At 31.9% G+C, this 25,968-nt stretch overlaps 4 protein-coding genes across 6 annotated transcripts in view; 3 read left to right on the top strand and 1 right to left on the bottom strand.

The window, feature by feature from the left end:
• Nucleotides 1-1,017: 1,017 nt before the first annotated feature.
• LOC130657445 (RAB6-interacting golgin-like) lies at nt 1,018-9,082 on the bottom strand. 2 transcript variants are annotated; one of them, XM_057460429.1, is made up of 2 exons: nt 8,949-9,082; nt 1,018-2,951 (listed from the first exon to the last, which is right to left on the bottom strand). In XM_057460429.1, the coding sequence occupies exon 2, from the start codon at nt 2,945-2,947 to the stop codon at nt 2,099-2,101; it is 849 nt and encodes a 282-aa protein (XP_057316412.1). In that variant the 5' UTR covers nt 2,948-2,951; nt 8,949-9,082; the 3' UTR covers nt 1,018-2,098. The 2 variants fall into 2 exon arrangements, with proteins under 2 accessions (XP_057316412.1, XP_057316411.1); XM_057460428.1 differs by lacking the exon at nt 8,949-9,082 and adding an exon at nt 3,048-5,627 and having other exon boundaries at nt 1,018-3,015.
• Nucleotides 6,318-25,968, top strand: part of LOC130657447 (uncharacterized) — a 36,190-nt gene continuing 16,539 nt past the window's right edge. Inside the window, exon 1 of the mRNA XM_057460432.1 lies at nt 6,318-6,420. The gene's annotated coding sequence lies outside the window, so the exon portion shown is untranslated. The remainder of the gene's footprint in view (nt 6,421-25,968) is intronic.
• On the top strand, nt 13,560-17,047 carry LOC130657440 (F-box/LRR-repeat protein fbxl-1-like). Its single transcript, XM_057460423.1, has one exon. It carries the CDS (start codon nt 13,698-13,700, stop codon nt 15,294-15,296), a length of 1,599 nt encoding a protein of 532 aa, XP_057316406.1. The 5' UTR covers nt 13,560-13,697; the 3' UTR covers nt 15,297-17,047.
• On the top strand, nt 16,993-24,138 carry LOC130657443 (aprataxin and PNK-like factor). Of its 2 annotated transcripts, XM_057460426.1 has the most exons (12): nt 16,993-17,138; nt 17,309-17,450; nt 17,878-17,949; nt 18,246-18,433; nt 18,770-18,804; nt 19,114-19,284; nt 20,174-20,241; nt 20,494-20,624; nt 21,228-21,335; nt 21,541-21,587; nt 21,954-22,007; nt 23,644-24,138. In XM_057460426.1, exons 2-12 carry the CDS (start codon nt 17,364-17,366, stop codon nt 23,862-23,864), a joined length of 1,182 nt encoding a protein of 393 aa, XP_057316409.1. In that variant the 5' UTR covers nt 16,993-17,138; nt 17,309-17,363; the 3' UTR covers nt 23,865-24,138. The 2 variants fall into 2 exon arrangements, with proteins under 2 accessions (XP_057316409.1, XP_057316408.1); XM_057460425.1 differs by lacking the exon at nt 16,993-17,138 and having other exon boundaries at nt 17,202-17,450.

The raw sequence follows: 25,968 nt of genomic DNA, 5'->3' as shown, positions 1-25,968 counted from the left end.
TATGGACAATTAGAAAACAAAATTTGAAAATTTCATATTAGTGTTTTCTTTCCAAGAGTTAAAAAAAAACTCATGAAGAATCATCCAGTCTTAGTAACAGCAGGTAATTTGGGTGAATGTGATAAACTTATATATGGCTAATTAAATTATAAATTCCACTGTTCTTGTGATATCAATAGCAGCATAAGCCTTATCTTTTGTGCCCACAAGGACTATGCAAATAAATGTATATAATATTTAAATGAATTCCCTAGCCTTCTGCAAATTCTGCATGCTACGTAATTAATTTTATAGTTTCCGGTTAACGAAATCTAGGATATATAAGGTCCTTTTTAGCAAAATCACAAATATTTTTCTCCAGACAAACACACTATGAGTAATTGTGCAATCAGCATGTTTTTTAAAGAAAAATCTGAAAGAATCGAGCATTTCAATGGGAAAGAAAGAACTCTAATACAAGCACTAGATTCCATAAGAGTTGAAGCAAGTTATAAAAATATGCTAAAGTGTCAATGTCATTAAAAATGTTCATACGCGTTTTGCTCTGACTTGATTTTACAGGGGAGTTAAAGGATATATCTAGTCCCATCAGCAAAAGTAATGGAGAAAAAGGTGTCAAATTTATTGATTTTACAGAGGGTGTTGATGGATATATCAAGTTTGTTTGCCAGAATTCATAATGTGAGAAAGAGTTACAACATTTTGTTCCTGAAACGTGATGGTGAAAAATGTTATCAGATTTATTTCTATTAATTTTTTTCTAAATAACAATAAAGAGAGAAAGCATTTTTTAAGAAAAACTGTGCTGAACAAGAGGACATTTATTTAATCAACTGAGTTCAACTTGCTTTGTCTGTTAGTGTTTTTTCTTTATTGCACATTTATTTGACTTTTAATCATTTTTTTCACCCATCAAAATAGACCTCTTATGGAATTTCGTGATTATAACAATCATACTCAAAGACCTCACAGCATCCTAAGCTGATGGTAATCAACAAGAGAGAAAATTGACTGCTGTATGCAAAAACACAATTTACGTGCAATTACACCGATATTGATATCAAAATTACAAAACTACAACTTCATGACAAATATAATTTAAATATTCAATATTTTGATTTAGGTAAAAATCATTAAAATTATGAACTATTCAAATTTTCAATAATTCTAAGTCAGCAATTTTTAGGTGAAATTCGGCAATTCTCTTCCATGGCAAACTGTGCTTAAAAAACTACTTTCCGTCCTCTTTTAAATGATTGTATCCATTGCTCATAAAATTCGCCACAAAAATGCTGACAAAATGGATTATGTCAAACTTAGGCTTGTTTCAACATTTAAAGAATGTTCAGTAGTACAAGTAGTTTTTCAACTTATATGATTATGAATTTTATTTACTTTTCCTTAAAAGTTACCAGTTCCATTCACCTGGAATATAGCAGCAAATGGAAAATATATATAAATTTTTGTCTATAATATCTTACATAAGCATAATTTAAATATTTCCTACTTCCCAAATTTGGACCAGTAACTTTTAGTGCTCATGAAGCATAATTGCAAGTTATTTTAATGAAAATTATAAACATTATAAAAGATGTAAACAATTGTATTGCCAAATTTACTGCAAAAACAAAAACCTACAAAACGGTTTAGTTGCTCTTTTTTTAACTACTTTGCATTCCAGTTTTGTGATTTTCTTCATTATGGAAACCCATAAAAACTTTTTACAAAAATATATAATACTTGAAAAATACCATTTTTTGGCTTGTGAAAATAAATATATATGCATAAAATAAAAATTAAAATCATGTTTATCTCTTGTTAACAGATAATTTCTTTTTTCGTTTCTTTCTTTTTTTTTTACTCAAATTACCCAAACTTTTTAATTTTTCTAGTTTAATTCATTATAAGTAAAGTTACAAATTCTAAACACAAATGGGATAAGTATGATACATAATATAAACAATATATAATATGTAATATAAATATATTACATATAAGTGCATTTTTAAGGAATTGTATATATATAATAAAACAAATTCAAAAATTAATAGTGCAATGTTTCCAAATTAATTACCAATCGACATAACTAAATTTAAACTTAGTGTAAATCTCCAGACGATGCAGAATCAGCCACATTATTTCTGGAATTCTCAACTTTAACAGAAGCTGAATAGTTTACACAAGTTGAGTTGACTGTGTCCGGCATTTTCTCTAAGACAGGACTCGAGGGATCACTTAACTTCATCATTAACTCCTCCAATTTTTTTGCTTTTCGTATTTCATTTGCTTGGATAATGGAGTATAGATGTTCAGTTAATGACTCCTTTTGTTCTTTTTTATTAAAAAAATCAAGCTTCGCAGCTACGTATTCACTTTCAGCTTTTTCGTATCGTTTTTGAGCTTGTGAAAACAACAGGCATGACTCATCAATTTTATTACGTAGTACTTCAACATCAGTCTGCAGTGATTGGTCTAGATGATTTAATTGTTTTTGAATATCCTTAAGTTTCACTGATTCATTCTGTGTCTGTTTAAATTTTTGAAGAAGTGCTTGCTTTATAAGTTCCTGCTTTTTCTTGTTTTGGTTTTCAATTAGTTTTTGTTTCATCTGTAACTGTTCCAAGCTCGACATTTCTAGCTCAGCAACTTTCTCATCTGAAAGTACAATGACATCTAACTCTTTCTTCGTGGTACCATCACACTCTTTAACATTAACTTCACCAACACTTTTGCTGGCTCGAATTTCATTACCAGGGTCCTCCTTTTTTTCCACTTCAACATTTTCTTTGGCTGGTTTGGGAGCATTCTGTATTTTTTTTTCACGAACTTTTTTTCTTTGTGTTTTTCCAATATTTGATGTTTTAGGAGTTTCAGTTTGAACAGACATTTCATTTTCACCTTTTAGCCTTTCCAGCTCCTTGTCAGTAAAGCCACTCCAACCTGACATTTTCCTATAAAATGAGGGTTAAAAAATACACACTCCACCGATCCCCACCCCTTTATTTTCCATGGACCCTAGTTAGGTATCTCCTATTACGTTTTAGGGCCTATTCTCTAGTTTTACACCAATATCATATTAGCAACGCTGCAGCAAAATTTATAATTTGGAATGATAAATATGGTTGTGCATGGTGAGATGATAATCACTGATTTCAAATAAAAAACCACATGGAACTTTTCTGAAAATGCAAGCTGGCTCTCTGAATTAGGAATGAACCATGGCGCCAAAAAAATGTTATTGTAATCATGTTCACAATGGCAATTGTCAAAGCTACCTTATCTATTGCGAATAATAGCTAACTTCAAGATAGTAACAAGATAACATAGGAAAAAAATTTAAAACCAAATATTACTTTACACATAAGAACACAACAATGATATCACTTAAGACTTTCCAGCAATTTTTAATTTATAGGTTTACATCACACAAAAAATGTAAAAATGCTATAAAATTTTTAAAAGAACCTGCTCACTTACTATCGATAGGAAAAAAAAGCACACACACAAGAAATGGGGCACACGCGATTCTAAAATATAACAATTTGACAAAGGTTTAGTGTTCTTTTGGTTATTGAGCAGTCTTATAAGAAAATCTAAATTTAAGTGCAAAGTCTTTTTACGGACTATGAAAATATTTAAAGTCTTTCTCGGCATTAAAAATATTTATTTAAAATTCATTATGTAGGAGGGTGTTACAACAAGCTTATTCTACCTTGTTTTTATTATATTTCCTAAATGTTTTCTAAAAGTCTTGCAGTATTACATTTTAGCTAGAGTAATTTTAAATATATAATATCATAAAGAAGGAGGGTGTTACGACCATTATGTGTCTTGTTTTTTACTTGTATTGTAAATATTTTAGTGGAAGTAGCTAATTTTTGTTATAAATCACATACAAATTTAAACTTCTGTTTAACCACATAACTATTTTTGTAATTACAAAATTATCGCATCGCGCATTTCAGTTTCATTGGTACAAATTACCATGAACAAAGAATCAACTGCAAGTGGCCTTACCAATGGTGGTCCTAAAGTAACATTATTGATTCACCTTGTTTAGTATAATTGTAGATTGACATTCAACCAACAAAAAATAACACCATTGATTTTTTTTAAGTTTTTTGCTTGATATCAATATTTTTTTGTTTCCGTGAAAACTAGGGTTGGTTGGGCCCGAAAATAACTATTGAAGTTGGAGTTACTTATAAAAAAAAAAAAGTTGAAATGTAAAGTAACAAAATCCCTTTGTCCCTGTACACCGCACACAGGGGTTGCTGTTTTGGCATGTAGAACAAGAGTAATACAAGTTCCAGCAAAGTTCACAGCTGAGACAGATCGTTTTGTGACAGGCGTGCAATTACACATGCGCAGGCCCCCACACATGCGCAATCGCCCAAGCAACTCTTTGTTTTCTTAATGTCTGTGATAGCTCTCTTAAATTATTGAAATTACGAATCAAAGTCAGCAAATAATTTATTTCTTATTAATTATACTAAAAGCATCTTTTATATTAATACATCTGTACTTTGTGTCTTGAAAATGGTTGCACCTCATCCTCATTTGAAACCCTTGGGATAACTATTAACAAAAATCTAAGACCTAGTGACCTCATTATATTGTATGGACTGAGTCAGGAGAGGTGGAAATTACAAGAAATAATGAATAGAACCCTTAATTAGGAGAGGGGTAAAAGATTAATGGAGGGTGCATGATAATTTGTAAAAAAATAATACCAGCCAACAAGCACCCATCAATTAATAACAGATTTATTGTGAGAGGAAAAAGCGTTATTGTGGTTTTGTAGAGTATAAGATTATATTGTAAAGGTCTGTCTATGAGGAAATAAGTAAAGGTAAGGGATCGTCTCAAAATGTTTGTACGTAGTTCGTATAATTCGTATCAAAAACTTCGTATCGATTTTTTAAATCTTTTGTATCATTTTATTTTTAATACAAACTTTTTCGTAACATCAAAATTACAAGTTCGTATAAAGTTCCTATCATTTAAAATAAAGTTTGTATGTAGTTCGTATCATTTTAAAGAAGTTCATATTGCTTAAACGAAGTTCGTTTATTAGCTATAATTGGATTATTATCTCAAGCCTTTATATTAAAATTTTTTTAACAATTATAAACTTCGCTAATTTTAATTGGACTTATTATCTAAGGTCTTTAGGGATCGTCTCCATGGCATTGTAGAAAGCAAAAATATCGCCGTAGATCGTTTAAAAATCATGAAAACGGGATCGTATAAAGTGAGAAGATCGCTGTAGATTGTTTAAAATTTATGAAAATGATATCGTAGAAGCTAATAGATCGCTCTAGATTGTTTAAAAATCATGAAAACGGGATTGTATAAAGCGAGAAGATCACCGTAGATCGTTTAAAAATCATGAAAACGGGATCGTATAAAGTGAGAAGATCGCTGTAGATTGTTTAAAATTTATGAAAATGATATCGTAGAAGCTAATAGATCGCCTTAGATTGTTTAAAAATCATGAAAACGGGATTGTATAAAGCGAGAAGATCGCCGTAGATCGTTTAAAAATCATGAAAACGGGATCGTATAAAGTGAGAAGATCGCTGTAGATTGTTTAAAATTTATGAAAATGATATCGTAGAAGCTATAATAGATCGCCTTAGATTGTTTAAAAATCATGAAAACGGGATTTTATAAACAAGAAGATCGCCGTAGATCGTTTAAAATTCATGAAAACGAGATCGTAGAAAAACAAAAAAGTTCGCCGTGGATTGTGTAGATTGAACCTATGAATACGCAATTTTGCTAGTTGTTTCAAAGAAGTCAACCTTGTATATTTTGACTTCTTTTGTTTCTGGTTTCGTATTGAAATAATTATGCGCAATTACACCATTACTTTTGAAGTTCATTTCTAGATCGTATAGCAATTCACTTTGTTCAGAGTTTGTACCATTTCATAACTTTTATTAAGTTCATATCAGGTATTAAAAAAGTTTGTATAAACTTCGTTTATATTTTTTATCTTCGTATGACATTCGTTTAACGAAACGAAGTACTTCGAAGCGTTCGTATAATTATACGAAGAAAAAAAACATACAAACATTTTGAGAAATTATATTCTTAAATTTACATGGTAATTATATGTAATGGTTATATAGATAGCTTGCCAATGTTCAATTTTGCATGTGTGCAAGCATTTCTGCAGGTAGAAAATATACAACAGACCACAGTCAGTCAGGGAAAACAGCAAATTAGGTTACGTAACCTAATTAGGGTATCATCGACGGGTCAAGGAAATATTTAATTCCTGCCAGAATAACCTAATTAGGATATCATCATACAGTACAGTCCAGATGTAAGCGTACGCGTACGCTCAAGTTTCACACCTTTTTCTCGGAGGCGGTAGTTGTTTGTCTTTTGTTCTTATTAATTATCTTGCGAGTCTTGTAAGTCATTAACTTGCGCGTAATAAACAAAAGATTATCGAAGAAAAAATAGCTTATTATAACTGCGCGTAACTATTGTTAAATAGTGTTAACATAACTATTCCCAATAGCATAATTGCAAATGTTATCAACTCTATCAATGTGACACGAAGAGCCATTGTTTAATATTTTTATTAAACAATTGTTTTGCGTGGAAACTAAATAAACTAGCGAGAAGGCATTGTTGGTTGCGCAGGTTAAATAAAGCTTCTAAGCGATAGAAATTATTATATTTTAACAAAGATTGAAACTTTAATTTTAATAGAAATGTTTTTTTAGATTGCATTTTAAAACTTTAAAAACGAAAAACGGCGATAGAAATGTTTTTTTAGATCGCATTTTAGAAGTTTAAAAAACGGAAAACGGCGATAGAAATGTTTTTTTAGATCGCATTTTAAAATTTTAAAAACGAAAAACGGCGATAGAAATGTTTTTTTTAGATCGCATTTTAAAAGTTTAAAAACGAAAAACGGCGATAGAAATGTTTTTTTAGATCGCATTTTTAAAGTTTAAAAACTAAAAACGGCGATAGAAATGTTTTTTTAGATCGCATTTTAAAAGTATAAAAACGGCGATAGAAATGTTTTTTTTAGATCGCATTTTAAAAGTTTAAAAACGAAAAACGGCGATAGAATTGTTTTTTTAGATCGCATTTTTAAAGTTTTAAAACGGAAAACGGCGATAGAAATGTTTTTTTTAGATCGCATTTTAAAAGTTTAAAAACGAAAAACGGCGATAGAAATGTTTTTTTAGATCGCATTTTAAAAGTTTAAAAACGAAAAACGGCGATAGAATTGTTTTTTTAGATCGCATTTTTAAAGTTTTAAAACGGAAAACGGCGATAGAATGTTTTTTTTTAGATCGCATTTTAAAAGTTAAAAACAAAAAACGGCTATAGAAAAGATTCGTTATATCACATTTTAAAAGTTTAATAACGAAGAGCGGCGATAGAAATGATTTTTTAGAAAGTTACAGAACGAAGAACGGCGATAGGAAAGCTTCGTTAGATAGTGTTTAAAGTATTTAAAATGTTATCAACTCTATCAATGTGACATGGCGATCCATTGTTTGATAGTTTTATAAAATAAAAGATTTGCGCGAAAACTAAATAGACAGCGAGATGCATTGTTTAAATCTTTTAAGAGATAGAGCTGTTGCGCTGAAAAAAAACAAAGACAATGTTTTTAACAATAAAATGTAGGTTATACTATAAAACGTCAAAAGTTATATTTTTAGATTTTTTCTTTCTTCGGTATTAAAATTTAATTTGTTTTTGAAATCTTATCGCGAAGGGAAAAGTCCCGAACGTAGGGTTTTCCCGTTTGCGTTGCTAAACGTTGCTTTTTATAAAAAGAACTTTAAAGTTTCGCATGTTAAAAAATATGTTTCGACGATAAAGAAATATTACTAAAAGTTTTAAAAGTAGCATTAGTTTTTTTTTAAATATTTAGATCATTGCATTTCTTGTTTTTTAAAAGAGCTTGTGTTTTTTAAATATATCAGATTAAAATCGCGTTACTATAATTAGTTTCGTTGTTAAAAAAAAATTAAAATTCAATAGCCTTCGCGTTTAATTTTTTCTCGCGCAGAGTATTGTTTTTAAACAATGTTTCTTGCTATGCTTTTGTTTTTTACACGAAGCAATTATTTTCGCGCAATTTGAAAGGAACTCGCTATCCTATTGTTTTTTTTAATGAAAGCAATTATTTTTGCAAGTTGAGCGTACGCGTACGCTTACATCTGGACTGTACTGTAAGCTAATTAGACTATGTGCAAAATATTTTAACAATTTTGGTCAATATCTCTTAGTTCCGTCGTACAAATGCGACAATTTTTTCGAATATCAAAGTTTTGAAATTTGGCTGCACAAAGAGAGTGAAATAAAGATGCGGATAGCACGTTAACGGTGATTGTTTTGCTTTTAAAAAAAAATTCATAGCTAAATTAGGATAGCATAGCCAAGTTAGGGATCCCTCTCCTAATTTGGTGAATAGCCTAATTAGTTTATGATATCCTAATTTGCTGTTTTCCCTGACTGACAGTAATCAAATAAATCTTTTAAAGTGTTTTAAGAAGAATCAGAAGAATATAGCTAGCTATAATTAAAATTTAATTCCAGTTCCTCTTGGATAAAGCTACCTAAAAAATTCTACTCTTCATTAATAGCCATTTTACCCTGTGCAAGTCCTCTTTTGTTTACCTACACAAAAGTGCACATATACATGCCTATATTTATTCTTAAAATGAAATCAAAAGAACCAGCTAGCTATGTCACAAAGTGGTCTTTAGAGATGAAATCCTGCATGATATTATTTGTTAACTTTGCTTCAGGTTTTGCATCTGTGTGGCAGGAAATATTTTGAAAACTCAAATCAAATAGGGGGTTTGCACCACATTTGCCCACCACACCACACATTGACGTTTCTGGGATGAGTGCATTTCAGAACATGCTTGGGTAAAACACTGCTAAGAAAATTTGCTCACAACTGGCTCCGCTGTGGCTAGGTAATTTTCTTTAAATTTTTCTAAATATGAGAAACCATCTCTCTGGCGTTAGCTCCCAGCTGCAAAGTATTTTAGAAGAAGAACAAGACACTGCTTGTGCCGCCATGAATATACGCAATGGACCAAAGGGGACAAATGTGTAAGATTTGAGGAAAAGATGGCAGCCGCGTTTGCTGGAAAAAAACCTTATATAAATTGAGAGCGCGTGTGCTAGGGGTACAATGTGTGTTGAATTGAATTTAGTTTTCATCGCATCCCTTGCATAAATGACTCTTTTGTATCTGTTTCTAGTATTACTAGAGTACTAGTTTTCCCAGTTCAAAATTCGAGCTTTTCAAGGGGTTAGATGGTACTAGATTTGCTACGATGCGTTACAAGGGGTGCGAGGGGGTGGTAACATCCCCAGCAGGAGCTTTGCATAACAGCAAAGTGAAATGACATTACAACTGCCCTCTAGAACATTAAACTTCTTCTCTTTAACCAATCCTTTCTTGACATTATTTGAGAGAAAAATATATGGTGGAAACTTCTTTTGAACAATTAAAACATCTTGAGTTAAAAACTTTAATTTTTAGTACTTTTATAAAAACGAAAAATTCCTTTACCTCCCTTCCCTTCTGCTGGCACTACTCTTCAATATTGGCTATTTATTTAGCAATAGGTGAACAATGATAAATTTTGCCGGGCTTTTTCTTTATGTTCTTAATCTTTCTGTGCTGCACTACACATTATTAATTTACTAATAGAAATCGATTTGGCGCGTTCGAAAAACGAGCCTGCGTTTTTTTATGTATTTTTATGTATTTTTATGCACAAAAAAGAAACCACCCTTAACACACAACAAAGGATCATTTGTATATAATTTAAGTCCTGGATTAAGCCGCCAGAGCCGTCTGAACCAGAAAAAGAGAGGGGTATCTAGCGTTGAAAAAGGGGATTTATTCTGGAAAAGAGAAAAATGTGGTTTCTACACACAGATGTGTAACAATTGTTCAAGCTGAGAATGTGCTAGGCCCAACACACCTCTCCAGCCCAAAAAGGGTGGAATTGCTTGTCCAGATAACAAAACCACAGTAAATTCCTGCAAAAACAGCAACCAGAACCGTTACAACAAATCTGTTTTCAGCTATAGCATGCCCTTTTTATTATATTTTATGCTGATGGTTGCATCAATGCTGAAATAATCTTGTGCTCTTGGTCATGTGTTGTGCAAATTTAGTGTAGTTGTTTCACAATTTAAATATGTGAATTTATTTTCATTTGTTCTCCCCCTCTGCTTTTTCGTCAATTGTGATCATTCAGACTGCTTATTCTGTCATGATACTGTACGTCCACTGCTGGTTCTCTAGATAAGTTTAAAGGGGAAGTTAACCCAAAAATTATTTTTTGATATTTCATTCAACTAGTCCATAAAATCATGAAAATATATAACTTAGTTCCTGAATGTTGTGTTTTCTTTATGAACTAGCTGCTGTTTCGCCTCCAAGAATTGTCATTTTTTTGCGCAGCGCATTTTGTACCGATGGTCTGGGATCAAACAACGAAAATGACGTAAATGTGTTCAGAAACAAAAATTTGAGGTCAGGTATAGAAAAGCTTACTAGAATAAATTTCTACTGACATTATTTCTTCAAAGTATCATACGTAGTTTAAAATATTTTAAAACATGCTTGGAATAAATATTTATTTATTATGTGTGACAACAGCGACAAGAACTCTTGAATTTGTTGGCTATGCCAAAGCATGCAAACAAACGGAAAGTTTTGTTGCAACACTGGAGTAATTTTCCAAGGTAAAATAAACCAAATTTAATTAAGCAAAAAATAATATCTTTTCGAATATATTTTCTTCAGCTCTTTTTTTCCTCTAAAGTTTTTTCACTGCTAAATATTTTTCTAAACTTTTTAAAACTGCTCGTGTTGTTACCACAGTCTAATTTGGGTTTTTTGTATTGTGTTCCATCACTCAAGCGCATATTCAGAAAAAACATATATGACTTATTGTGAGATCCATCAGGGAGTTATTTATTTAATTTTTATTTCTTATTCAGAGAACGAGTGAATCACATAGTTGGACGATTTCAGAACGATTTGGCTTTATAAACCAGTGTTGATGACAACCATTGAGGTGTATAAGTAACAAGAAGAAAAACGTTTTACAATAAAAAATAAATTCAAAACAAGAATCTTGTTTTTGTGGTGCATACAGTTTCTGTTTTTTCTTGGCCTTGTACAGGTGCGATGTATTTTGGTACGTTGCTAAGATCTGGAACAGCCCATTCTTCTTGAGAAGACACTAAATACTCGACTTCCTCTACCAAATCTTCTGTATACCTCTTATCTTTTTTTGTCGAAATTTTTTTTACTACCCAGGTGCCAGAAACCTTCGAGTATTGGTGTTTAAACCGTGATTTGCCATCTTTCGTTTATGCGTGCTTTTTAATTCGGCTGTCGTCTTCACTGAGTTTGGTGTAGGCACACTTCTTGTAATAAGTGTTTCCTTCCCAGTGATGTCTATTACTTACATGGTGTAAAAGACTGAACCAATTTTCTTTACCCTCGGATGATGCACAGCACCGACAGGTTGTAAATCACGGGCACTTTTTTCCCCGCTGAGCTTCACTAATTTCTTTCTTATGCTCTTACTAACGTGCCATATATTAAATTGATGATTAATGTCATTCCGCTCCTCTTTTAAGTATTTCCTTATTTAAATTATGTCGATCGGTTGTATGGCTGTTAATGGATATTCCAGCATTACCGACACGCTCTAGTACTTTAATCATCCCAGCTTTTTCCATCCGCGATGAATTTTCCACTTCTCCCACATGTATCACATGGAAAGCCAAAATTTCTCCAGATTCCAAATTCATAAGGGTGTATGTACCATACCTCGCGTTATAACCCGGTGAATCACATCTCCCGTCGCCTATCAAATCAAGTTTATCCTCAGCATCAAGACAGCTTTGAAAACGAAGTTCCCTGTGTAATGTGTACACTTTATGGACAGCCGGAAAAAGAAAATGTTTTTGGATTCGCGAAAATGCGACTTTTGAAATAAACTTTATCTTGGAAATTTTCATAAATTCCTGAATTCGCTGGTAAGTATTGCCTGTTAGCTGCTGACACGAGTAAATTTACATGAGGTTGTCGCCGAATAAAAGGTTGCAAGCACCACTTGTGAGTGTGGCCAGCTGAGCATATCATATGTAAGATCAGCTGTGTCCCAACGATTATGGAGTTGGAAATGCTTACCGCTTTCATGCATGTGAAACAACGCAGTAGTGAAAGTATGCAAGACCAATGTACAATAAAGTTACTTGATTTGTAGTAATCAGTGAGTTCCCCAGATTCATTTTCATCACCATCATCACTTTCACTCTCCGTCACGCTATCCGGGTGGAACAGAGAATCTTGGTCATCATTGTACACGGATGCAGCTGGGTCGTCGTCATTGTTTTCCACGTTTCTTTCTTTAAATAACACAGTATGCATTTCAACTGTCACATGGAGTGGAAATGACATCATGGTGTTGCAACTCTTGTTCTTAAGAGACTTCTTCCTGGGGACTTTTACTAACAATGGTTTCTTGTGTGCTTGTAAGTCGTTTACTTCTACTGTTGAGATACCTTGAAAACAGTATTGAGTTTTCTTCAACTGCGTACTAGCAACAGCATTGACACCTTTATCCACAACATCAGGTTCAACTTGAGCAGTAAAATGTTGATATCTGTCTGAAGACACGTTTGCTTCGGAAAATGTGTCTTCGAGTACTAACTCTACCACCTAAATAATGAAAAGGCTGTGGAAACAAGTTTGACAAAATACAACATTTATCTTTTTTATGAGTGTTTTTCAACCTCGTCATCAGGACTTATTTGGCTTTTATATTATATTTACCTGTTTTTTCTCCCGTGATTTTATCCTTTCTTCTATGTGTTCTCGTTTTTTACATTCTGACGTGAATATAAAGACTGTTGGTACAGCATCTGACAACAATCTTCTACTCGGGTGGTACCAAGTAGTTCCGCCTAAAACGGCAAGTCTCGATCACGTTGTATGTTTTGCAACCATTTCTTGCGCAAGGTTTTGTTGTTTCTCGCTGAAGGAACTCTGTGGAAGCTCACATCTTTTTCACAAGACGATCTGCTTGCACATCCGAATGCTGAACAGTTGGGCATGTTTTATTTATGTAAGAATTATAATGTTATTAAACGTATTGCTAGCCAATCGACTCAGACATAAAATGAGACTTTGTAGCTTTGTTTATGAAAATTGCTTTCTGAACACATTTACGTCATAAACCGCGCTAGATCCAGTTTCTGAAGGGGTAGAGATAGCGGTCGTAATTTTCAGAGAAAGAGCGTGAGTTTTTAACTTTTCCTGTTAGAAGTTTGAAATAAAACTTGAACTTGTGTTCTATGAAATATCAAAAAAAATTTGTGTTAACTTCCCCTTTAAGATCAAACACAATTAACTATGTTTTGCAACTTTGTAACTGCAACTAAATTTGTAGCAAACTGTTGAAAGTTTTGTTGTTTTTTATGTAAGTTATAGTCCATGTCACATGCAATTTAAGCTGTGCCACCGAGATGTCTACTAAAAACAGTTTAATGAAATTCCTGTTTATGCTACCCTTTTGGCTTGGCTACCCTTTTTTACATTTTCTTTGTATTTTAGATAACTGTTACTTCTACCATTTTACTATTTATATGCAAGCTAACTTAAAATGGAAGAAAATGCAGACTTACTTCTGAATGAAGAAGCAGTGTTGTTTGAACAAGATCAAATTTCTAAAGAAATAGAATCTGCATTTTCAAATTTTTCGAATGAACGTCCGTTTGATTTGGAACAATGCACTGACATTGTGTTATCAGCACTTCCTGATACTGTTTTGTTAAAAATTTTCAGCAACTTAACCCACCCAGAGTTGTGCCATATTGCTTTGGTGTGCAAGCACTGGCTTTGGGTGGTTTATGATAGTGAATTATGGAAGTTTGTAGATTTCAGTAGATGTAATAAAGTAGATGAAAAAACTATTATACAGTTGATACAATCTCGCTTATCTCCTTTACTCAAGACATTGGATTTATCTAATTGCAGTTTCTCACCAAACATAGTTCAAGAATTAACTAATAGTTGTCAACAGCTTGATACTCTGGTATTACAGAATTGTGATTTAGCAAGCACTTTGGAAAACAAGTTAAATTGTCTTTCTGTTCCTGGGAATCTTACGCGATTAGATATTCGTAATTTTAAAGCAGGTTTTCAGTTTATGCACGTTATCTTAGAGGCTCAAGATATGAGTCATTTGGAGTGTTTTGGATTTGGAAACAACCATTTTTGTCCTGCATTCACCAATTTTCAGACTATGTTTAGTAAAATGCATGCCTTAAAAATATTAGAATGTGTTGATTGTGAATTTATCAGTGATTCTGAAGTGGTTATCTTTGCCAAGACCTTGAAAAATTTAGAATCCCTTGTGTTAAAGAATTGTAAAAATTTGAATGGCTCGTCATTGAGCCATTTAATAAATGGTGCTAAGGAATTAAAATCTCTTAATTTATCTGGTACTGGAGTAAATGATTTAGCACTTAGTAATGTTCCATGGGAAGCAAGTATCATTGAAGAGTTTGACCTTAGTTTTTGCGATGAAATAACATCAGCAGGATTGATTGTATCAATACCAAAAATGGATTTATTGGAAAGTTTATTGTTAAGTAACACTGGAAGAGGCAAAGCTGTAACTGGTGAAGTATTAGAGGCTGCTTATTCCGTAGGAAATTGGAAACACCTGAATGTGTTGAGCTTACACTTTGCTAATCGCTTATTTAATCAAGCCTTTTCATTTTTACAAAACTGTTCGAATTTGCAGTGGCTTTCACTACGTACATGTTACCGCATTGATTTTGAGTGTATTGCAGCTAACCTAAAGTTCTTTCCAAGACTTCTTGGTCTAGAATGTGGCTCATTATTTGCAACAGGGAACAGCACAAACCAATGGATGCAACTTCTTCAAAGTATCAGTATAAATTGTAAAAACATGAGACATCTAGTTTTATTAAAATGTGTTGGTCTTCCTTTATCTAGAGTCACCGAGTATAAAAATCTACTTTTGGGTTGTTTGGAGACGATGAAAAAATTAGAAACTATATCAGTCCTCTATTCTGAGGAAGCTATTTATAACCTTTTTGAAAGTTGCGTAAACCTAAGTAGCAGTCGAGCCAGTGTTAAAATGTCTTCTCCTGTGCCCGTCATTCCTCCATTCAGGCACAGCTTAGACTCAGAGATTAACAAGAGCAAATTCAGAAAATATTTTGGTTACTGATAATTCTTTAATTTTGTTTTTTTCAAATTATATAAATTTGCTTGTGAAATTAGGAGTGTGCTACCTTACTACTGGGTAGAGAAACAATGCATTAGCAAAAGTGCTGTATATTCAGCATTTGCACAGTCTTTATAATAATAACCTATTTTGTTCAAAATGGTAGCTGATTGTAACTTTGTGCTACAGATGCTTGAAATAGCGATGTGCAACAGACAATCTAAGGATTAACAGACCTGTGGATTCTTCCATGGGCTAATGAATAGTATATACGTAATTTTATTTTAAGGCAACTTTGAATGTTTAAACACAAAGTTGTTCTAAAAGTGCATAACAAAAAAAACTCAAGCCTGCTTATCTTACTCTTCATCTAATTATTGATTCAAATCTTGGCTCATAAACCTCTGGAACTCCATAATTGGAAATTTACTCTTTCTGACAACTCATTTCAATAGGAAACAACGAAACAATATTCCAGATGCATTAAGGAATTAATAATACTTTTAATATTTTATAACTTTACTGCTTTAGTAAAACAACAAGAGATCAAATTCAAATGAATTTTCATTAACTTTTCTGTTTGTTTTTTTGCTTGTTTCCTTTGGATAGTGTTTTGAACTTATCTGAGATTTCATGTCACAGTAACACACGATTGGACTTTGTGAATGTAAGATATCTAACATTGTTTATGGATTTATATGGATTTTAAACCCATTGCCCTTGTTATGCAGTAAAAAAGTTTAGATTGCCAAGCAATTTTACTTAGCACATAAGGCCTAAATAAGATGTACAATTTCACAACGCAACCCTCATTTTTGTTTGTGTATATTGCCTAACGAGCATGCTAATTCTATGTTTGATAATATTTTATTTTTTAATTATTTTTTATCCTGTATAATAATGTATATTTTATTAAAAAAGAGCAATTTCTAGTGGCCAAACTACATTTTGTAAGGTTGTTGAAACCACATTTTAAGAGGACTTGGTGAGCTGTTAATAATTTGAATTTGCTTCAGAGCCAAAACACTCAATCAACTCTATAGTAATCGCATGTCAAAAATGGTTATGACCCATGATTATTGTTTTCATTGTTGTGTATGGTTATTGTTAGTGGTTAAAATATGATTAAATAATAAGGTGTTGTAAAAATAGGTTGACTTGCGAAAAAGATATTTTTTCTTTTGGTTTCTTACATGTTTATTATGTATAATTTCAAGTTTTGTATATCATAAATATTGCCTCCTGGCTAATCTTTTAGTTTCTTGTTAAATTTGTTTTAAATAATTGTGATTAAAATTATTCTGTATTTTAAAATTTTGTTGTTGTTGAATTTAAGGTATAGTTGACTCCAATCTTAATAATTGAAAATATAAGAAAATGTTTCCTTCTCTTTTTTTATGTTATTAAATAAAAAGTATTTGTTTCATTTTATTTTAAAACATGTGCTTACATGTATGTATTGAATTTGATTTTGTTTTATTTATATCTTCTCAAATCGTCTTATATAGGAGACATAAAATAAGGACTGCTGAAGTTAAATAATAATAATAATAAAATAAAAACAGAACTATTGTAGGATTTTGTTAAAATTTGCCTTTTGTTGATCCTTTCCTTATTTCAAAAAGATTCAGTAAACTCAATAAACTAAGCATGTGGCAATTTTCAAATTGGCAACGGTAAAAATTTGTCTTATGCCTTAGAGATCTTGCTGAGAGATCTAGAGATCTATAATTACCAGGTATATTTAATCACATTTGGCGGCTATGAAAGGCAGACGAAGTAGAAAATAGAATTAACAAGAGCACAATTTAATTTAAGAGAACTTTTTCTCTGTATCAATTTGTTGTAAGTATTTAAAATCGCTTTTTGGTAGGTTTCCTATATTGTTTTAACAGCAACATCAAAAAAATGCTTTCTGAAATCTTAGGATGTTTGTGGAAGGAGATTCTGACCCCTCTGCCAACTATGCTTGAAAGTCATCCTCCAAACTTTATAAAAGGAATTATTTAACATAGATATGGTGACTCGATTGTTAATAACATGTAGGAAAGAAAATATGAAATTCACCTAATGGCATTTTTGATCAATACTGATAGTAATGAGAAAATCAGCTTACCTGATGGTGAAACAGAAATTGGAAGAGGTCCATTTTTAAAAGTGAGTACGCTCTCTTTGTTTGCGAGAGGAAGAGGGGATTGTGCCATGCAAAACTTGGTAGACGTGATAGTTGTAATTGCATTTAAGTCTCTGTATTGTGGATAAAAACATGGTTTTGTAGCACGATGAAAAAGCTGTGTAAGTGTTTTAAAATTTAGATGTTCTATTTGGATAATGCTTCTGACAAACATGATTTTTAGTAGTGGTTATCATAGTTTTTATTTTCAGACATATTCTTCTTCATTGGCAGCATTGCCATTTTGAAAATGTTCCAACTCATTGCAAAGGGCATAGGTTGTCAATCATTATTTTTCCCAAAAGTTGTGCTAATTTGATTTTGGACTTGTTAAAGGGGAGTTACCTTTGTTAATCATTTTCTTATTTTTAATTTGTAGAAAACATTCCCCTGTATTATATATTTATTTAGGTGACAGATAAACGAGTTTCCCGTTCCCATGCCATTGTACAAGTAAAAAATGGTGAATTATTATTAAAACCTGTAAGTTATCATATGTGGCTACCATTGCTTTTTGTATGCTTGTCTTGATTGTATGTCTGCCTTCATGTTTTTTTGGGTATTTTTATATTTGTTTGTGAGTTGCCGAGCTTCAAAAAAATAGGTGTGCAAAACACTACTATGATCCCCATTGCACTAACGCATATACCGTAAAGTGCAGCTAAAATTTAAGCATTCAACATTTTACAAAGTACCCAAAAATAGTATATAATTAGTAAAAAAACCTTTTATTTTGTGTTTTTATGCCAATTTTTTTTATCTTTTTTATTTGAACCAAGGTACACAAAAACCCAACATTTCATTGTTCTGCTGGTGATGATAAATATCATATTCTGAAAAAAGATGACTGGAAACAACTTCTTCATGGGGATTGCATATCTTTGCTGCCAAATTCTCTCTTCTTCACTGTAGAAGTTACACAGGATAAAACACAAGCATATAGCATAGATGAGAATGTGGAAGACAGGTTATTTTTTGAATTTTAATACTAGGTGACCACCAATTCTAAACATTTCTTCACTAAATTTACAATGAGCCTTAAAATTATAAATTCATCTCAAAGCCCTTTAAATTTTCACTAGTTTCCCAACTTTGTTGTATCTATTTATATTTATGGAATTATTCCCGGAAGTAAAAATTTTGGTTTAGTCTGATTGATTAACTACTATAGATGCTTGATTCAATGCTTAATCAGGGCAACACGTTTGTCTTACGAAGAGTGAAAATTTACTAGTTTATTATATAATTGTTTCCTGTATTTTTTTGTGATAAAAATATAAAGAATTGCTTATTCTCTCAATAGTGCTACCACTAGTGTTGATGTCATCACAACAAAAGGTACATTTTTACTCTGTTTGCCTGTCTGTCTGTTGTTATAAAAAAATTGATTTCTAGTGGTATGATTATCTCTACTGTGTGGCACATTATGATAATATATCTTTTCCCAAGCTTTCAAGTTGAAGTTAAAAGAGTTAAGTGATAAGAGATTATTGAGAAATACTCCTCAAATTTTTGAAAGAAGTGAGCTGATTTATATGTACTTGTTTTTCGAAAGATTTGAATAATAGATTGACAACCTTGTGTTAATAAATACTTGTATATCTTACCCTAGAAATCAATGAAATGTGTATGTCCAATTATTTCTAGGTGACATGAGTTTACTGCAGTCAACAACTGCTTTGACTACAGTTCCCTCTTCTACGACAAGCAACTCTTTCGTAAGCAAGACAAGGACATTACCTAGTTGGATGCTTCAAACAGAATCATCTCAACCAAAGAAAAAACCTAAACCAGCCAAAAAGGCTACAAAAGAGAGAGGTGTGACAGTTTGTGTGGTTTTCATGAAAGCAAAGGAATCACACAAAGCATAAAATAACAGACTATTATCCATTTAAGATTTTGCAGAGAAAAACAATGTCGATACCATATTACTTAAGATAAATGCCTAGGGCGTTTATTAAACTTTTTTTTTTTTTTTATTCACCAAAACATTGAAAATAGGGTTTTATGAAGATTGTTTGTTGAGAATTCCAACCTTTATTTTGTTTATTGGAGGGGATTTCTATTAGAAAAAAATATGGTTGTCTTTTAAAAGCATTCCAGTAAAAATTAGTGTAATTAAAGATAATAATATTTGTGTAATAATCAGTGTGTTATTCCCTCCAGTTTTCTCCATTGTAAATTCAACAATCAAATTGGTTCATTGATTGATGCTTTATTATAATATGTTTTAAAGTTCTTACAAAATTTAGTTTTAGTTTTTTTTGAGCGAACTTGTTGCTGTAGCTCACTATAGTCATCTACCAATATATATGTTGATCTGGCTAATTCAACTGAATGATGAGATCGTCAGTTGATTACTACCGTCATCGAAGTTTTAGGCCCCGTCCTAGCACGGACTAATCAATAACTCCTTGTAGTAGTAAAAACGGGTGGGAATAACACATTGATTAGTACACACATGTGTCAATATAGTGTTACCCTAACCCCCTGTGGAGGGGATTCGAAATTTCAAAAATAATTTGTAAAATTGGTTTTAGTTTATGAAAATTTAGTAACGATTTATTTATTTTGTTTTGAAAAAAAATCCTTCCTGTTTCATTCCATATCATGCTTAAAATTGCCATGCAAGGGTGACTTCACACTTTATATTAGGCTGTTTAGGAATGCACCCACGTGGTCTTTTTGTACCTTTATTTAATCTTAGATTCCAGTCCAAATGAGAAGGTTACAGATGTTACTTTAGGCGAAGATAAAATCTCCATCATAAGTAAGGTATTAAAATAAACTTTTTATGGTCTGGTACAAAACATTGTTATATTGACTATATTTAATGCTAGATTTTTATACAACAAAAATAGTGGTGTTTTATTGCATCAAATGTTGCTAGAAAGCTACAAGGCGTATGTTCTTGAAAGTTAGTTTTTTGGAAGGTTGTTAGTTCCTGTTTAAACCTTTATGTAACTAGACATACTTATGCAGCTTCAATTTGTGCTTTAAAAATTATTTTTTTTGTTTTTTTATTAGGAGCAAGAACAGATTGTTTCATTTTCGACAACAGACGCGAGTATGAGTAAAGAAACTGCTTCTAATGTTGCTGCTCGAGAACAACAAAATCCATCCAAACCTGTTTGTCCGTATGGCTCACAATGTTATAGGTATGTTCGCAGTTTTTGAAAATACTATGTGTTGGAGTAGAAACAGTAATACATAACAATAAAAAGTGCAAGAAATGTCAACCCTACCGTAGTAGCTGGTACTAAAGAGAATTATTAAGTGCAGTGACTTTTGATGGATGACTGTACTCTGTCAATACAGCGTTCGTTAATTAGTCGTATTAGATTTGCGAAACGTTTCTCCGTCGTACTTATTATTTCCAGCTTTGCTATTACGGGTGTATTTATAGAACAACGTAGTTATTTACTCTGGGGGGAGCCGATGCCAAGTCGGTAAATTATACGAGATTTGCTGTTTCATGTTTAATTATTTCGTGCATGTCTAGCACTAAGTAATAATTTACTATACAGGGGTTTGTAACCAAGTCGTAAACATATATTGCATTTTCTATTCTGTAAAAATATTTCGTACATTCCGTGGTATCATTTTGATGTACAAACAAGCGAAATACAGCTTTTATTGAAGAGGAGTTTCCTATCAGTAGGTAGGAAGAGGTAGGACCAGAAAAAATACTAAAAAAGAGCTTAAATACCAGACCGAAATTTAAAAAATGCAAAAGTTTACTCTGTCTGCTCTTTGTTTAGAAAAAATCCTGCTCATTTTGTGGAATATACACATTCAAACGCTGCTAATGATCAGCCAACTGACGACGATGATAAACCGGAATGTGAATACGGGACATCCTGTTATCGGTACGTGTTGATTTTTTTTATTCTGTTCCTTCACCTCGCAAAAACGTGTTGATTTTTTTATTCTGTTCCTTCACCTCGCAAAATCTGTGTCTTATTGTAACGTTATAATATTTTACAGAAAAAATGCACAGCATTTGATTTTTTTTATTCTGTTCCTTCACCTCGCAAAATCTGTGTCTTATTGTAACGTTATAATATTTTACAGAAAAAATGCACAGCATTTGAGAGACTACAAACACACGAAGGATATTGGTAACTATTTTTATTTTTGCTATTAACAAGACACTAGCTGTCCACGCCAATAGGTTTTCGATTCCTCTATACAAAATATCGTCTTAATTGAGTTTTCGTGATATAGCCTTCTAATAGCTAATTAAACCATCGTCTAAAATTATTTCCCATTTGTGAAAAATGCCGTCGTTTTGCCAGTCAAGAAGAAAATCACGCTATAGCTTCTTCCCTCAAAGAAGGCACCTTCAATTCTCTTTCAACAGTTAAAAAAAAACACTTTATTTGGCTAGTTACAGACCTTACGAAACAAGGACGTTGCCATCTACGACGGAGAAAATATTTTCAGATCAGGATAAACCTCAATTGATTTAATTTTTTTAATTTTAGATGATTCTGACGAAGCCAATAGACAAACACGTCAACGTACAGCTTCCACAAAAAGTAGGCATTTTTTTGTACATTTCCCATTCTTCATTTTTTTTATGCTGTTGTTGTGGTTGTGTTTGTTGTCTGCGTGTAGCTCCACGCCTATAAGAGAGATCAAACAGGGAAGCACAGAATCGAAAAAGTCTTGCTAAGACATTTGAGATGGAAAGCTCATATTCACTCTAAATCAGTTCTTTCTTAGAACAGTGAAACTTCATTGTTTGAGAGGTTATTTCCTGTTCCCTGCTTATGCGGCACCCTGAAAACTGATCATTTAGTTTTATCTTTCTTTTAAATCTCGCCGGAATAATTAAAGAAAATCAGTGTTAACTATTTGATATCTTCTACGTTATCGCTAAAAAGTATCGGACTAAGCTTTCGTCAGACGAAATTATTTTCGAAATCAGGCTTAGTCTTTTTTAACTATCGAAGATATATATATATATATATATATATATATATATATATATATATATATATATATATATATATATATATATATATATATATATATATATATATATATATATATATATATATATATATATATATATATATATATATATATATATATATATATATATATATATATATATATATATATATATATGTATATATATATATATATATATATAAACACGAAGTAATTTTAACACAAATTACAACAGAGTGCTCAATGTGTAACAGAGCAGTTATATTATTTTTATGTTTTGTTTTCAAGAAAAAACTACATTAATTTTGCTACTTAAAGTTTCATGCTTCTTAGCAATCTTCAGGCAAATGATACAAATTATACAAGTTGGTACTAACTAAAGTATAAACCTTTTAATTACGTGATAAAACGTAATAAAACAAATAAATACATTGTTCGTTACAGTTCATTTCAACCATTTCAAAGTAAATTTGTTGCGATGGCGACATTTGTTGATAAGTTCTGTTCTTTTATTTAACAGTCCCTTCGGTTCAGCTCGTACAATTGCTATTTTTTCTGTTAGGCACAAGTCACACGTGCGCGCTCCTGTCTTATACGGCATTGCACGTTTTTCAATACGCACAGTCGGAAGTCCTTGTTATTTGATAAATCATCGACTTGGGTTAAAAAAGGAAACGTTCTTTTCGATGTAACAATGGGTTCATTCGGGTGCCTAACAGAAAAAATAGCAATTGTACGAGCTGAACCGAAGGGACTGTTAAATAAAAGAACAGAACTTATCAACAAATGTCGCCATCGCAACAAATTTACTTTGAAATGGTTGAAATGAACTGTAACGAACAATGTATTTATTTGTTTTATTACGTTTTATCACGTAATTAAAAGGTTTATACTTTAGTTAGTACCAACTTGTATAATTTGTATCATTTGCCTGAAGATTGCTAAGAAGCATGAAACTTTAAGTAGCAAAATTAATGTAGTTTTTTCTTGAAAACAAAACATAAAAATAATATATATATATATATATATATATATATATATATATATATATATATATATATATATATATATATATATATATATATATATATATATATATATATATATATATATATATATATATATATATATATATATATATATATATATATATATATATATATATATATATATATATATATATAATTATTTATTTGTTTATTTACTTATTTAATGTAGAAAAAAGCATTATCGATAGTCGCAGTGACGACGACGGTGAACCAAACACTTACGACTATGACGACAGCTTTATCGATGACGGCATGACGTCATCAGAGAGTTATGAAAATGACGACGACGATTCCGATTTCAACCCCGGTGGAGATAAGGAAAGCGAGGATGAAGATATTCAAGAATTAGTAAGCGAAGCAAAAGAGTTCGTAAACAATCGTAAAAGTTAAGTTTACCGAGAGACGCGTTTACGATGTGACGTCAGCAAAAGATGCATATGAATTCAAGAGAATAACTCCTTAACATTGCATAAAAATCTTGCTAAATCGAGGCTAAAGGGAGAGTGTAAACCAATAGAAATGCGAAATCATGGTAGAAGACAATAGGTTGTTGTGATTGAGTCAAAATCACCAATCTTCTCTCGTTTCTATGTGAGACGAGCCAACTATTTTGTTACTGTATTCAAAAATGTTATTATACCAAATAAGCACTTTTTTAGTTTCAGTTTTTAGCTTTATTTTGACATAAACAAGACACAAATTTTCACGCGCTTGTTAGCAAAATATTTGTTTTTTTTCGCAGTTTCATAGTTATTGAACATTAATTACTCAAGAAAATAAGCAAAACAAAAAGTCACAGATATGCGCATGCAACAGGTTTGCCTTTAAACTGTCAGAATCTCTTCCTTTAATTTTTCTCAGGATTTTTTCAACCTTGCCGAACGATGTCGCTGTTTACAAACAATTCCTTCTTTTGAAATGGTACTCCATGACAGATTGGGTTTGCGCGCACAAAAAAATGGTCGCGAAAAAACTAATTGAAAATTTTCAGAGTATGTCACTTTCTATAATTTTTAAATTTTGTTTCGACCTGAACGAAAATTCCAAAAAGTTTCTTATAATACCTCGAAAATGTTTAAAACGTGCAACAAATTAAAATTACTAGCGCAAATCGGAAAGAAAGTTCGCGTGTATTTTTTCCTATCAAAAAACTAAAATACGCGTTGTTTTGATATTCCTGTGAATTTGATGAGGTGTTGACAGTGGCGCTATGCTTCCTCTTACAAGATAATTATTTAAACTTAACCGACGAAGCGATTGATCGCAACGTGTCTTTATTTTTACTCTTTGCACCGACTAAATGCTTTTAATAGTTTGTTTCGAAAAGAAATATATTAGGTGCGCTCTAAAAAATAATGAAGCAATCCCGTTCTGTATGTCGAGTATTTGCCGTAACAAAGTTTGTTTGTTAATTGTGAGACTTCTTTGTCGCGTATGTTGCCAAGGTGACGTATTTTATTTGGACGACGATATTAAAATGACTTGCTTTACTTGGATGACGATATTGAAGCGGAGTATTTTTGGACGACGATTTTAAAGAGACGCAATTCTTTTAAAGAGACGCAATTCTTTTGGACGACGATTAAAGTGACGTAATTCTTTTGGACGACGATATCAAAGTGATGTTATTATTTTGGACGACGATAGTACATTGACGTAATTCTTTTGGACGACGATATTACATTGACGTAATTCCTTTGAACGACGAATTTAAAGAGCAGTCGAAAACCAAAGCCCGTAAGACTTGTATTATATTTACAATCTGTGTTCAGATTGGTCATTGTACTAATTGAGAATAAAACTAAACATTCTCATTCCCTTGTAAGGAAATGTTAATTTCCTAAAACCAAATGTTTTAGCCTTGATATCAACAACCCGGCGGCCTCTAGCCTCTGCTGTCTTTACATATCTATCTATCGAAGTAATTTTAAATATTGCGCCCTGTATAGTAGCCGACGGACCTTTGGGCCCGAGATAAAAAGTTTTCCGCAATTCTGGGAAATAAATGGTAAAATGCGGTAATTTTTTATTCAGTACCCAAACTTAGCTAGAGAGCCTTTTGCATTGACAATACTTAACTCAGTCAGTAGGCTTTATCGCACTATTAAACACGACCACTTTAGGATACGATCAGCGCCAAGGTTCATAAAAATCTGAGATTAAAAAAAAGTTATTGTGCTAAGGAAATGAAGCTGTGTTATTTTGTGAAGTTATCTTACTTGGAGACGCAGAGAGATTTTGACGGCTGTATTCTGTTAAAGCAAGGTATATTTCTAAGAACATTGAGCTATTAAAATTGTGCAATACCGATCTTTAAATACCTGCTTATTGACATGTCTCCTTTATTGTCCCGCGTGGTATTTTGAAACATTTTGTCTGTTTTTATTTTGTTTTCTTTATTTACCTTAAAACTTTACGACAGCGTTTTGTTGGTCATTGTTGATTTTATAAATATGAGAATAATCCTTATATGTATTTTTGTCTTGCTCGATGC

Source organism: Hydractinia symbiolongicarpus, chromosome 9 (assembly GCF_029227915.1).
Source record: "Hydractinia symbiolongicarpus strain clone_291-10 chromosome 9, HSymV2.1, whole genome shotgun sequence".
NCBI classification, from domain to species: Eukaryota; Metazoa; Cnidaria; class Hydrozoa; order Anthoathecata; family Hydractiniidae; genus Hydractinia; species Hydractinia symbiolongicarpus.
Note: the sequence above shows the minus strand (reverse complement) of the source record. Positions and strands in the feature narration are given on the sequence as shown.

Bases quoted from the DNA above. Each gene is read 5' to 3' on its own strand.
- LOC130657445 (XM_057460429.1), bottom strand. From the start codon at position 2,947: ATGTCAGGTTGGAGTGGCTTTACTGACAAGGAGCTGGAAAGGCTAAAA.
- LOC130657440 (XM_057460423.1), top strand. From the start codon at position 13,698: ATGGAAGAAAATGCAGACTTACTTCTGAATGAAGAAGCAGTGTTGTTT.
- LOC130657443 (XM_057460426.1), top strand. From the start codon at position 17,364: ATGGCATTTTTGATCAATACTGATAGTAATGAGAAAATCAGCTTACCT. The intron at 20,625-21,227 runs GTATGTTCGCAG...CTCTTTGTTTAG, and splicing joins TATGGCTCACAATGTTATAG to AAAAAATCCTGCTCATTTTG. The intron at 21,336-21,540 runs GTACGTGTTGAT...AATATTTTACAG, and splicing joins TACGGGACATCCTGTTATCG to AAAAAATGCACAGCATTTGA.